Here is a 14,570-nt window from a genome sequence, read left to right as displayed (position 1 = left end):
TTACTTTTTCCGCACAGTCTACAGGTTAGCAGCTTTAAATTTCCAGCAGCATATTATTGATGAGGGGTGGCTATCATGGTAGCTCTTTGGTCTCAAGTGCAGCAATTTGCGCAAATGTGAATGGATCACTCTATATTGAGTTTGAACCAAGTGCATATCTTTAAATAATACATTTTTTGTGTCAATTAATCAAGATATTGATTATTTTTACAGTTGTTGTACAGCGCTCTGTATGAAAATGTATTTGTTCAAATGAGCAAAGTAATATCCTATTTAACCTGTTTTAGTTGACCGATGTGTATTCTCTTTAACAAGTTGTTGAAGTCAGAGTAGGCTTAAACTGTGAAAGATTTAATACATTTTTTTACATGTGTTAAACAGCCTAACAGTTTGTATCTCTTCAAAATTGACAGTGATGGTGTGTTTTGGGATCGGTGGCAAGGATATTCAGAACGTGTTTGTATGTTATTTTGATTGGCTTTAATGCCCAACTGGTGATGCTGTTGTTCAGAAGTGGCATGATGACTCCAGTTACCTTTTAAACTGAACAAAATAAATAGCCTTTGTAATGTCAGTACAATTGTGGAACAAAATCTTATTGCGCCCTTATTAGGCAGCAGTTTAAATCAGTTCAGTTTATTTATGTAGAGCCAATTTACAACAACTAATGTCTTAAAGTTAAAAAAAAAACTGTTTAAGCCACACACACATACTCGCGTGGACAGAGTCTGCCTTGGGTATGTGTGGAGTCCGTGCAAACTCAAGGCAGACTCTGCGTGGACTCCGCACCTACAGGTACGTGCAGAGCTCAGTTTTTACATCCACATAACCGGTTTCACACTGTAAACTGCTCGGCAGCAAGAAGTCTTTACATCAAACTGTTTTTTGACACTGAGCATGATACACTGAGCTGCTCCAAGCAGGCGGTCACAAGGACGCGCAGCATCACGGCCCCTCTCTGTTTGCACTGACAGTTGTGCGGTGGGAGCCTGCTGGAAAAGATGCGGCTCTAGGTGTTCAGCTAGCTAATCAAACATTTTACGATCCGTTCCGCCGCTTCGTCCCGCTGGCAGAAAGTGTGGGAATTGTAGGAACAAGAAATGTAGACAATACTAGTTACGCTCGACTATGAACGGTAAAACGTCCGCGGAGAGTCAGCGCGAAGTCCACGCAGCTCACATTATGCGCACAGTACGCCCGAGTATGTGGAAGTATTTTGTAAGCACTCAGATAATATTAGTCTTTTCATCTGGAAAAGTATATGTTTAACATATTTTATATACAAGTAATCAGCTTTTACTACAGCAACTTTCAAAAGGTATTATCCAGTCGTCTAGTTTTGAAGATGCACTTGCTATACTGTCATTGTGTTACTTTTTTTTACAAAAATGCTGTGTTTTTTTTTTTATTTTGTTCAGTTTGTAATATACATTGTAATCTATATTTATTGAACAGTGAATCGCCAGTTATTTCCTTTTTTTGATTTTTCTTTTATCTAGGTATATTCTTTTTGGGGACAAGGAGTGTGAATACAACAAGAACTTCCAGCTCATTCTGCACACCAAACTGGCAAATCCACACTTCCCGCCAGAGCTGCAGGCTCAGACCACCCTCATTAACTTCACAGTGACGCCTGAGGGCCTGGAGGACCAGCTGCTGGGACAGGTAGTGTCCAGAGAGAGACCTGACCTGGAGAGCCTGAAGGTAAACCTGGTTACATGTTGGGAGACCTGACAATGTTTTTTTTTGTGTCGACATGAAAGTATTTAGTCGATAAAAATAACTTTGAATATTAAATTTTATTTACCAAGATGCAGCTGACCATTCAGCAAAACCGCTTCAAAATTGAGCTCAAGACGTTTGAGGATGACCTACTGAGTCATTTGTCTGCAGCCAGCGGCAGTTTTCTGAGCGACAACTCTCTGGTGGAGCAACTTGAAAATACCAAGCGCATGGCTACTCACATTCAGTGCAAGGTAAAGTTATTACGTAAAATGGTTCAGTGGGGCATTTTTTCCCTTTGGTTGCTTAGGTGTTATTAAATGTCATACAACAGCAAGTGGCTCATTTTATTGCATTAGCTGTAAATGATGTGTGGTTAGGCATATGTGTAATGGGAGGGTTTTGGAGCATGACTGAGAGCCTAATAGCTCATTTTGTGCAATCGGAACACACAGGTGGTGGAGGCCAGAGAGAACGAGACAAAGATCAACGAGGCTCGGGAACTATACCGCCCAGCGGCTGAGAGAGCGTCGCTCCTCTTTTTTATCATCAATGACCTCAGCAAGATTAACCCCATGTACCAGTTTTCTCTCAAGGTGAAACTTTCACCCCTGGAGTGCTCTTAGAGGGACACATGTTTTCAATACTCTCCAAATTTCCCCTTGACCAGATTTCTGTCTTTCTTCATGTTGCCATTTCTACTTTATTGTTCATATAGGCTTTTTTACATTACAATCAAACTTTAATGTATTTCATATGGATATTATGCAATAGTCTAACAGAAAGTTTATAATCACATGATGATTACGAAATGCACCGTGATGTATTTGGATCAGCTGAAAAGCCCGATGTCAAGGAATGTTAATGCACTTTATAAGTAAACATCCAAAAGTATAAAGAACATTTAAGAAAAGGTAGTGCACTACTGTAAAATGTGAGCAGGCCTGCATTTTAACATTCATTTACAAATTAAAATCTGAGAATAGTGCCACACCTTTGTATTCAATCCCCTGGAGTCGATATATTGTTGAATCAAGTTTGACTGTAATTACAGCTGTAAAAAAGGAAAATCTTAAGAAAAAAAAACATTTTAAATCCATTCTATCCCAATTTAGATTCATGAGCTGCTTTCTGCTGGTCATTTGTAGTTTGCCTGAGTTGAGGCAAAAATTGTAAAACATAATGGTTGCAGCATCATGCTGTGAGGATACTGTTTTTCAGCAAGGACAGGAAAGCCGGTCAGGGCTGATGGGAAGATGAATCGGGCTAAATGCAGGGCAATTGTGGAAGAAAACCTGTTAGAGGGTGCAAAAACTTCACACTGGAGTCAAGGTACACACAGCCAGAGCTCCACTTAGAATGGTTTATGGTTTAAAAGCACATTTATATCTAGAATGGCCCCCATTAAAGTCCAGACATAAATCCAGTTGAGAATTTGTGACAAGACTTGATAATTAAATAGCACTTTTGGGTGAAAAACAGATACATTTTCAGTTTCTAGTTGTCCAAAGCTGTTGGAGGCAACCCACCAATATCAAAACACAAAAAATGATGTGGAAGTTTGTGAATAGGAGAGAATAGAATATTTTATTTGTCACCCCAGCGAAATTTCTCTTTGGCTACTCCAGTTCACATTACATATAATGAAGGAAGAAAACTGTCAAACATGCAATGAACAAGGGTTTCATTTTTTTTAATTTTATTTTTTACATTTTTTTTTAGCATTCAGGAAAGTCCGAGATAACAGACAATGAGGTAGTAGGGTGCTTATTCAACAGGGATGATCTGAGGCTTTGTCTACAGTAATGTGCCTTTAGATATTCAGAGATGACAGTGTGCAAGTAGGCAGTAATATTAAGGTTGATTGTTACGTAAAAAAAAAAAAAAGCTAAACTGGAAACATGAAAAACTTTAAGGAATATTAATACATCTGAAAGGTGCCGTATCTAGTGGTGATTTTGTTGTCTTTGGTTTTATTCCAGGCCTTTAACTCGGTGTTTAACAAAGCAATGGAGCATGCCGAATGGGACGAGGATGTAAGGACCAGAGTGCGCACCCTCACTGAGGCCATCTCCTATTCTGTATTCCTGTACACCAGCCAGGGCCTGTTTGAGAGAGACAAATTAACCTTCTTGTCACACACTGCCTTCCAGGTGAGGGACCAAGGTCCGCCCTCAAAGGTGGGGCCTGCTGTCACTCTCATCAATCAAAGTACTTTTCTGCCCCCACATTAACTTCAATTAAAAGCAGTCAGCAATACCATACGCTGCTATTGATTACCTCTCACACCTTGCTCCGCGGCTGCTGTTCAGACAGTTGGTTCTGACAGGGGGGTTGGATCTTATGGCATAATGCAATTATCTGTCACCGCGGCAACTCTTTTCTTCATAGGAATTGTGGAACTTTGAAGGCTGTCCTTCATGTGGCTTTTTCCGCGTTTACTGACACTTATTCCGCCTGCAATGTTAACAAAGGCTGAGATTTTTCTTTCTTTATTTATTTTTACTTTTTGCAGTTTATTAATACAAACATATCAAAACCACATAGATTATAAAACAACTTATGGTTCTTCACCTCAGATTCTCCTCAGTCGGGGTCTGATTGATTCCCAGGAATTTGAGTTCCTGCTTCATTTCCCAGTGGAAGCTGCAAACGTCAGTCCAGTGTCGTTCCTTTCTTCACTTAGCTGGGGGGCCATTAAGGTACGGTAAAACAATTGTGTTGCATTAGTGACATTAGGCACTACATACTGTGTTTCACTGCAGAGCAAGGTGACGATGCCCTTTACTCTGATCTAGACGATCTCTACAATGGAGGAATTCAACGGACTTGACAAAGATGTGGAGAGTTCGCCAAATCGCTGGAGGAAGATCGTTGAGTCCGGTTGCCCCGAGAATGAAAAGCTTCCTCACGACTGGAAGAATAAGAGTGCCCTTCAGAAGCTAATTATCCTGAGAGCGCTCCGACCTGACAGGCTAACCCACGCAGTGAAGTAAATAACTAGCCAAAATTCAGGAACGTTACTTGCAAAAGTATTGATACAGCGCAAACGTATTCACATGGCAGGTTACAAGCTCACATTTCAGTGCATTTCTTGTAATTTTATTTGACAGACCAGCACAAAGTACGTAGAGATGAAGTGGAACAAAAATGATTCAATTGTTCCAAATTCTTTAAAACAAAAATGTGAAAAGTGTGGCATGCGTTGATATTCAGTCCCCGTTACGCAGATACCCATGAATAAACGAGGAGAAAATTAACCCGAGAATCAGATGATAGTAGGTTCACGGTTTCTCTAGAGTAACTGCAGAGATCTACAGCTCTGGGGGATCTCTATGGAGCTGTTAGTCATTTTCTGCACAAATCTAGCTTTTAAGGCATAGTGGCGTCAAGAAACCCATAATTGAAAGACTGTACAGAGTCCAATTAGCGTTTTTTTCTTGAATCATCATCCTCGAATCACAGCGAACATGTGGATGAACCTTTTTTTATTTTACATGCAAAACACATGTGATGTCACAGACCACCAGAGCTGCAACCGAATGGTTTTAATCGAAACAAGTAAATGCGGTGGAAAAGCCTGGTCAAAGTCCAGATGTGAATCCAACTCAAAATCTGTGTCAAGATTTTTTTATATTGTCTGAAAATGTTCAGAGTTTCTCCATCCAAAAGGAGCTTGAGCTGCTTTGCAAACTGAGAAATTCCAAACATTTCAGTCCCTAAAAGTTTCTTCTAATGATGTTTTCACGCAGGAAGTTTGCAGAAAACAGCATGGGAGCTAAATATGTGGAGAGCACCAGGCTGGAATTTGAGAAGTTGTTTGAGGACAGCAGTCCCTCCATCTCCATGTTCTTCATCCTTTCACCTGGAGTGGATCCACTAAGAGATGTTGAGAAACTAGGTACCACACTAGTTTGTCGCTTGCATATCGTTTTCCGTATGGATGTACACTGTGACTATTTTTCTATGCAGGTTTAAAGCTCGGATTTTCCATCGACCGGGGAACTTTGCACAACGTGTCCCTGGGACAGGGGCAGGAGGAGGTAGCAGAGAGGGCCCTCATGATTGCCTCCAAACACGGACACTGGGTCATCTTGCAGGTAGAGGCTCGTATTGCTCTCTGCACAGGAAGCTGCAGTGACTCAGGGCTGTGCTCTGAGCCTCCGTGTGACACTAATGATATTATCTCACCCCGGGAACAGGGGAAATAAACTCAATTTGGTTCAATAAAAGCTCTAATTGGCTAGATCAGCTCCAGGAATGGCTACTTTAGAGAGTAGCAGTGAGCAAAGTGAATGGGTCGTTGTGTTCAAACAAATCAGGAGTGCAGGAAAAACCATTTCTGGACTGAGTTGGTCTGGTGAAACAGCGGTTTTGTGGTAAACTTCCTGATGTTTTTGTTGCTCAGAATGTACACCTTGTGGTACGCTGGCTGCCTTCGCTAGATGCTCTCCTAGAGATGGCAGCAGTGGACGGCCATGCCAGCTACAGGGTCTTCATCACTGCAGAACCAGTACGGAGCCCCGAGCAGCAAGTGATCCCCAGGGGCATACTGGAGAATGCCATCAAAATCACAAACGAGCCGCCCTCTGGCATGAATCCCAGTTTACATGCCGCCCTCAACAACTTCAGTCAGGTGTGCTGAAAATACTGTTGCGCTCAGGTGTGTTTTGACACGCGTCCACTGAAACGTATATTTATTTATTTGCTTTTCAGGACACCATGGATATGTGCTCCGGAGAGCAAGAGTTCAACTCCATGTTATTCTCCCTCTGCTTCTTCCATGCCTGCGTAACAGAGCGCAGAAAATATGGTCCCCAAGGCTGGAACCACAACTACCCCTTCAGCACAGGGGACCTCACCATCTCTGCCCATGTTCTGTATAACTACCTGGAGGCCAACTCAAAAGTATTATCCTCAATTATAATCCTTCTTTAATTTGTTTTTGTTTTCTTTTTATTTTACATCAATAAAACTTTTAATGTGTTTTACAACTACCTAAATAATAAAATGCAGAAGGATAATGGTATTATTATCGACATTAATGTCAGACGAGAATGTTGAATTACTCTGAAGTGTCTCCAATTATTTCTTTTAAGTCTTTTGTTGCATTGGTATTTGTAAAAAAAAATGTTCATTACTGTCTTTTTTCTCTCTCTCCAAATACGAAGCCTATAATTTAGCTTTATTTCACAAAGACAAAAAAATCCATTCTTTCAGATTTGCACCCCTCACAACTCCTAATGCATTTCTCTTAGAACTCCCATTACTCCGGTCATAACCAATTACATCTCCGAGGTATTCTGCCCTCCAAAAACGAATGTCCTTCATTACGTTAACCAAACACTAACCTGTATGTGCGTATACAGAGGATTCATTAGGAGGGCAATGAAGCGTTATCCTAAATGTAATTACACGCAGCCAATGTGACAGTTCACAACGCTACATAAGTGATCACTGCAATTAGAGCTGATGAAGGAAGCAATTTGCAAAACAATACAGGTACAAATGATACTGAACCTACAGCTTTTGTAATTTGTTATGAATCGCATGTTCCGTTCTTCCTCCTTCACGCTCGGGGATCATAATCTCCCGCTGAGGCAGAGACTGCTCTGTCATGCAGCGCATCAGTTTGTGTAAAGAAACATGATTTTGTTATATTACCCCCGCTGTAATGTGTGTTGATGAAGCTTGGTTAGGATGTTTCAGTGTAGTTGGCCCTTGGAAGTTTTAGTGGAATATCAAAAAGACCATGGAAAGATGGAAAAAGCCTACTCCAGTGCTGCGCTAAAAATAACCCGACCTGAAATCCCTGCACTTTTCTTTTGACCATTACCTCATATATAAATGCTGTTGCAGAAAGTTGAAAATGTTTTAGTTCTCAGCATCAGTAAAAAAAAAATGTTTTACATCTTTGAGGATTTATATATTTCATGTTACTATGTTTTTTCTTTCTTTTTCCTTTTAATGTCCCTCTGGTAAAGTCCATGCAGATGCCTTGGGAGGACTTGCGCTATCTGTTCGGAGAGATCCTGTATGGGGGCCACATCACCGATGTCTGGGATAGAAGACTCTGCAATATCTATCTGCAAGAATTCCTGAATCCTGACATGGTGGGTCGGTCGTTGTATTGACCTTAGACGGCGATTCTTTCTCTTTCATGAATATGTACGGTGCAAAGAGAAAATACACGGCATTCAAGTTCAAAGGATTTTCCAAAATCTTTACAGAGTTCCTATAAAGTCTGAAAAATTAGAAAGTATGGACTCTTATCTATCTATGGTCATATTCAGTAAATCATTCAAATAAAATAACTTTTCAATAACATTTTAAGTGAGGCACATCATGCAGATTAATTACGACAGATGTTTAGAAGCCCTTATTTCTGTTAATTCTGTTAATTTCCATTTACAGCTAATGAAAGCATGGACATGTGTGACTGTTACATTAGACCAATAAAAATACACTTAATAAATAAATGTTGGCTTGATGAAAAAGATGTATTTCCTTAAAGGTTATTTCCAAAAGATACTTTAAATCTGACAAAGGAGCCTCACAATAACACATGTTCAAAATTATTGAATATGGCTACATCTTTGCTTGCCTTCTTCTATGTTTGCTAGTTTGCTTCCTACCACTGAAGAAATATAAGACACAAATTTAATAGAAATGTTTAAATTTACCTCATGAAATTTAAGTAAAAACCAAGTAAAAATTTTGAGGCTGGAAAAGTACACCAGCTCTGTGTATGTATCTTTGTTTTTTTTTTTGTTTTTTTCCGCCCTTATTGTTACTTTAGAGTTTGGAACTTAGAAATATCTCAAATTACTTGTTTGAATAACTTTTTTTCTTACCTTTGTGATGTGTAGAGCCAAAGCGTAAAGAGTCGTTGATTTTTCTTTAGAATTTCTTTGTGTCATTGTTCAAGTAAATAGTGCCCTCTTGAGATGGAAAAGCGCACTGCATTTAGAGTCCCCTCAGTTTTAATATACTTTAATCTCATGTTGGCAGCTTTACTCTCTAGATCTACTAACGCTGTTTATTTGTTTTAAACCAGCAAGTAAAATAATCCATATTCACATTATAATTCAAGAAAAAAAAGATACCTGATTTGAAAAGGGGGATGTAAATAAGCAATGCAACTTAGCACTCTATTGAAAATATGTTTTTAACTCTTTTTTAGTGATCCTTTTTTCATAGCAAAGCAGATTTTTATTATAGAAGTATTTTTTTCCAGTTCAGCTTGAACTTCCTCACTTTATATTGAATTCAAAAGCGCACACTTACTTCGAGGGTATTAGTAAGTTTTAATTTGTCTTTTTTTTCCTGCTTTTTCCTCATAGTTTGAAGCAGAGCTCTTTCTGTGTCCGGGATTTCTGGCTCCTCCGTTTTTGGACTACGGAGGCTACCATGATTACATCGATGAAAACCTCCCCACTGAGAACCCCATGTTGTACGGTCTCCATCCGAACGCTGACTTGGAGGGCCTGACTGTCGCCTCAGAGGACCTATTCAGGTCTCTGTGGGAACTGCAGCCCCAGGGCCCATCCAGAAGAGATGAAGCTACGGAGAGCACAGACGAGAAGGTGTGGAGGCACAAAGTTACTTCCTCTGACGAAAAGCGGCAGAGGCTACATAGATCTAAACATAATGTCCTAAAAACCTCATATAACTCCCACCACAAAGATTGAAAGGAAAGGAAAATTGTAAATGGATTGAAAGAAGTGTTAAATATTCCATCCATTTCCCCATCAACCCTGACCTTCTTCCCTGGCCATGCCAAAGAACAGCAGCCCACAGCATCCACCAAGGTGTTCTGGCCATGTTTCACCATGATGATTTCTTTTGAAAACTTTTGATTTGTCTCCGATAAGCAAAGGTCACTTCTTGTGGCTTTCTCTTAACGTTATTATTATTATTATTTTTATTTTTTTTTGTCAGTCTTCTACAGTAACATATTTGTTAATTGTATCCTGTGTCAACAGATTGTCCCACCCGAGGTGTGCAAACTCTGTAGCTCATCCGAAATAACTTTGTGCCTCTTGGCTACTTGTTTGGTTAATACATTCTTTGACCATCTTATAATTTCAGTGTGAGGGCAACGTCTTGGTAGGGGAGAAGTTCATGAGGTGCAAATATGTCTGCAAGGCAGAGTATAAAGTATGGATTTCCAGTTTGGTTTATTTGACAGGTTATGGCCATAATTGAAGACATCCTGGAGAAGCTTCCTGAGGAATACAACGTTTCAGAGTTGATGGCAAAGACAACAGAGCGGAGCCCGTACATCTTAGTGTGCTTCCAGGAGTGTGAGCGCATGAATCTCCTGCTAGGAGAAATAAGGAAGTCCCTCAACGAGCTGGACGCTGGCCTGAAGGTACAGGTTGCTGTGCATTAGCCTTAAAGTTACTATGTAAACAGTACATTTGTGTTACAGTAAAGGTTTTCCTTTTCCCTCAGGGAGAACTGTCCATCTCCTCCAGTATGGAGACTCTACAGTCTGCTCTCTTCAATGATTGTGTTCCTGATTCTTGGGCCAGACTGGCTTTTCCCTCAACTAAAACTCTGGCACAGTGGTACATTTTTATCTCCATGTTATAAAACTCATACAAAGTTGCATCATGTGTGTTATGGTACTAGTTATGTGCTTTTACCACAATACAAGTCCTATTATTTATAGGCTGAATGATCTGATGAGCAGCTGCCATGAGCTGGACAGTTGGACTCAAGACTTTGTTCTACCTGCAGTCGTTTGGCTGTCAGGGCTCTTCAACCCACAGTCCTTCCTTACTGGTGAGTTTTATAAAATTACATATTAACCTTTTAAATAATGGATACTTGAAAAATTAACATCTATTACACTAATGATGCAAACAGAATGGGTAAGCTGTAGGAGAAGCAAAAACTAAGCCATATTGAAGAAAACACGTTTTTATCCCCTTCAAAGTTCATTATTATAAGGAAATGAATGTCTCTGTGGATTTATATTTATGGTATCTATAGTAATGTATCGATACAGACATGTGCAAAGGTGTAATATTTAGTTTAATAAATTGTCTGTTCATATAGGTAGGAGATGTTCATTCAATTTCTTATATTTTTTTACATTAGGGGCAACAGAACATTGGATGGTTGTTTATTGGTCTAAAGCTTGATGCTTAAATGCACTAAGTCACTGGTCTTTGTAAGCCAAGATACATTTTCATAAAATTTGATGTCTCAAACCATGTTTAAAGTTGTGACAGTAGTAAGATTTGTAGGGGTGTCCCGATACCAGTTTTTTCCAGACCAAGTACAAGAACGAGTACTTCAATTTAGATACTTTCCAACTCCAAGTACCGATGCTGAGTACTTACTAAATTAGTACTCATAGATCACAAATAACTTCAAAATGACTGCCCATCAAGGGTGATGAATTCAGTAAGAGCTTCAATTATCTTTTCTCCTTCTTTTTCTTTTGGAGGGTCAGCAAACAACCTCCTGGTAATATAGCACCACCACCTGGTATAAAGTGGTATCTAGCCTTTGAGTTGCAGCGTAGCCCAGGAGGAAAATTGGTATCGGTTCAGAGTATTGGGTTGCTTTTAGAAGTATGAGTACGAGTACTTGACGCTGGTATTGGGTATCGGGACACCACTAAAGAATTGATTTGCAAAACTAGAGCAACGTAGGAGCTGAGCATCAGAGTGGGTGATGTCTGCAGCGTTAGGTGTAAAAAAGCAGTTTTGATCCAACATGTAATAAAACTCCAACAGTGATTTTATAAAAACGGTAAAAGGATTAAAAACCGATGCACTTGGTAATATTGCTTGAGACCCATTTAGAGCTTAAATGTTTTTTTTTTACTAAAAGTAGTTGTGAGCCTTCATAGAGCGAGAATGATTTGAAAGGTAATAATAGTTATTATTAAGCAGAAAGTCTAAATGATCATGTCCTGAAGCAACTGAGGTTTTTAATATTTAAATGGCCATAACAGTGCAGAGACAGCATTCATAGAGATAACGGGTGGAGGCGTGTTTTTTTTTTTTTTTTCCCAGCTGTACTGCAGAGTGTTGCTCGCAAGACTAAGTGGCCCCTGGACAAAATGGCTCTGACCGTTGACGTAACAAAGAAGGTGAAAGAGGATTTTGGACATCCTCCGCGGGAGGGAGCATACGTCCACGGACTCTTCATGGAAGGTCAGAATTAATTGACCAATAACATCCTCCAGTGTGTCAGGTTATATGACCTTATTATGTTAGCGTATTCTGACCTGCAGTATATCAGGTGCAACGTGAACATGGCTCCGTCTCCTCACAGGCGCTCGTTGGGACATCGAGTCGGGTATCGTCTCCGAGGCCTTCCTTAGAGATCTCACCCCCGCCATGCCGGTGCTGTATGTTCGAGCCATGCCAGCAGAGGAGCAGGAGCTCAGGAACACCTTCGAATGTCCGGTGTACCGCACAAAGCGGCGCGGCTCCACCTACGTGTGGGCCTTCCACCTCCGAACCAAGGAGCCTCCAGCCAAATGGGTTGTAGCCGGAGTTGCTTTGCTCTTGTCCGTGTGAAAAAGTCTCCAGGTCAGAGGGGAGCAATTTTTAAATGTGTCGAAAAACCATGTTAACAAAAGTATTAAGCAGTATTAGTTCATGCGTGTGTTTTATATAAGACACAGAGATTCACATTTAATCTCATAGTGTGAGTTTTATTTGTTTTAGGAATTATGTATGTTTACATTTGTGTTGGACCTGTTGTGTCTGCGTCGGTTGTCGCTGCTCATCCCCCTCGGGTCTCGCTGCGATTTGTCAGGAGCTTATGTCTCTATTTCAGACCATGTAATTTTGGATCAGCGGCATATTTTATAGGAAGGTCAAGATTAAAAAAAAGCTCTCCGGCTGCCCTCGGCTAACTGAATGATACACAATGCTGTCTGGAGGGATCCCGGACCAAATTCCCAGGAGATGATGTGCATGGCCGCTATTGACTTTTAAATGAGGTGCATTTGACATTGACCTTTTGTACCGCGGAGGCAGAATACTAACAGACTAGTGTAATTCATTCAGCCAGGCCTGTTGCAAAAACCTATTGAAAGGAACTGATAGCTTTGTATGAGAAAGCAGCACATTAGATTACCCATCCTTTATCTGTCTTCTCCTCTCTGTCTGCATCTGATTAACCTACTCAGAACTAAATAAAACCTTTAACTCTGAACCAGTGTATGGAAACTGTTATCTTATCCACAATGCTATCTTGTTTTTATCAAATGAATTGAGGTTAATTGAAAAGTGAAAAGATTGCTAGATATTTTTCTGTGTTCTCTTCCCAAAGAACTGCTAAAAATCATTGTTAATTGCAGTTAAGTCAAATATAAGATATTTGTTTCACAAAATTATATACAAAAATCTTGTATCTTGTTTGGACATAAATGAACCAGGAAACTGGAAACCACATCACTTAAAGAATCTCAGTTCACATTTGTTCTAAATGAATAATTTTGCAGTTTCTTTGAATAAAACGTTTGCTAACTTCGTGACCGTAAAGCCGTCGGGGTTAAAAGAGGCCATATTATTGACATTGTGATATACAAATTGCAGCCCTGAATCACACTGGTGTTTTTGGGGAGGTGGGGAGGTTAAAGCAGCCCTTTTCTCCAATAAGATTTTTCTCCAGTGATAATAACTGTTGTGTTGTTCTTAATTCCTCCCTGCAGCCTCAGTGGCTCCAGACAGACCAATGGAGGATGCAAGATTGATTCTGTGTATTGTATTCCAGGAGAGGGAAATGAAGAGCCGATCTTCCTGCAGATTCTCCTCATCTGCCTTCTCTTCCTCTCATTAGCCCGCCGCAGCAGCAAGCCAGTCATTTGGTGACAGGGAAATGATACAGTGCCGGCGGTGTTTGGGAGGAAATGGCAGGGTGCGAGGCCCCGGCGCGGCGGGGGGTCGTGCCATGGATAAGTCATGTTAAAGGCCAAAGAGGACACCTGGTTAAAGTCGGAGAGGGCATCTGGGTCACACCTCCGCCTCCCAGCACAAATGAAAGAAAGGGGTTGGATGTTGTTGTTTTTTTTGTTTTTTTTTTAAACTTCTTTTATTTTAAAGAGACTAACTAACTTTTATAACTTTAATGAACTGCAAAAAGGAAACTAAAAATAAGTAAAAAGGATTTCTTGAGATGAGTGTATTTGTCAGTGGTTTAAGTTTAAATGATCTGTCAATCTGCCTTGAAACAGGAACAACTTATCTCTATCATCTTTTTTCAAGTGCTATATATATATATATATATATATATATATATATATATATATATATATATATATATATATATATATATATTGGGGGTGAAAATACTCATTCCATTGGAAGATTATCTTATTTACCTGCTCAAATCAAGGACAAATACTGTACTTTTTTAAAGAAAAAAATTGCTTACATTTAGTTCCCTTTTGCAGTGTGATCAGGGGTTAACTATTCATCGCTTGTCTCACTCTCACCAGATAACATTTTTATGAAGCTGCACATCCTGCTGTTTATTCAGGCTAACTTCAGAGGACATCTACAGATAAAAGCAAGCTGAATGTATTGCAGATGACTCCAATTCTGCTTGGCAGGGATCATGCTGGATTAGGAAATGTAGACAATATTTTAGAAATCTCAGCATTAAGGTAAGGGTCTACTAACTGCACAGTGAATACACACAGGGGTGGCTTTTCATAATTCTCATCATGCTAATTTTTTTAAATATTAGTTAAATTCCCTCTTAACCCTTAAACAGCAGAGCTGTGTGACATCAACTGCTGTCTCCCCCCCATAAGGAGTTTTTTTTGTTGCTACTATTTAACCACAGAAAGGCTTCTTAAGGCTCCTACATTG

The 14,570-nt window shown here is 39.9% G+C and overlaps 1 protein-coding gene across 1 annotated transcript in view; it reads left to right on the top strand.

Moving 5' to 3' along the window:
• LOC105926348 (dynein heavy chain 11, axonemal) overlaps positions 1 to 13,060 on the top strand; it is a 57,864-nt gene extending 44,804 nt beyond the window's left edge. Inside the window, 19 exon segments of the mRNA XM_021316447.2 lie at positions 1,500 to 1,525; positions 1,528 to 1,610; positions 1,612 to 1,704; positions 1,812 to 1,976; positions 2,178 to 2,318; positions 3,705 to 3,875; positions 4,302 to 4,424; positions 4,521 to 4,714; positions 5,475 to 5,623; positions 5,695 to 5,822; positions 6,131 to 6,358; positions 6,439 to 6,630; positions 7,707 to 7,835; positions 9,066 to 9,308; positions 9,914 to 10,096; positions 10,180 to 10,295; positions 10,400 to 10,512; positions 11,757 to 11,897; positions 12,019 to 13,060. Of these exon segments, the coding sequence (XP_021172122.2) occupies positions 1,500 to 1,525; positions 1,528 to 1,610; positions 1,612 to 1,704; positions 1,812 to 1,976; positions 2,178 to 2,318; positions 3,705 to 3,875; positions 4,302 to 4,424; positions 4,521 to 4,714; positions 5,475 to 5,623; positions 5,695 to 5,822; positions 6,131 to 6,358; positions 6,439 to 6,630; positions 7,707 to 7,835; positions 9,066 to 9,308; positions 9,914 to 10,096; positions 10,180 to 10,295; positions 10,400 to 10,512; positions 11,757 to 11,897; positions 12,019 to 12,266 (2,866 nt within the window). The 3' untranslated portion in view covers positions 12,267 to 13,060.
• The last annotated feature ends 1,510 nt before the right edge of the window (positions 13,061 to 14,570 follow it).

The sequence above is a fragment of the Fundulus heteroclitus genome, chromosome 3 (assembly GCF_011125445.2).
Source record: "Fundulus heteroclitus isolate FHET01 chromosome 3, MU-UCD_Fhet_4.1, whole genome shotgun sequence".
Classification (NCBI taxonomy): Eukaryota; Metazoa; Chordata; class Actinopteri; order Cyprinodontiformes; family Fundulidae; genus Fundulus; species Fundulus heteroclitus.
Note: the sequence above shows the minus strand (reverse complement) of the source record. Positions and strands in the feature narration are given on the sequence as shown.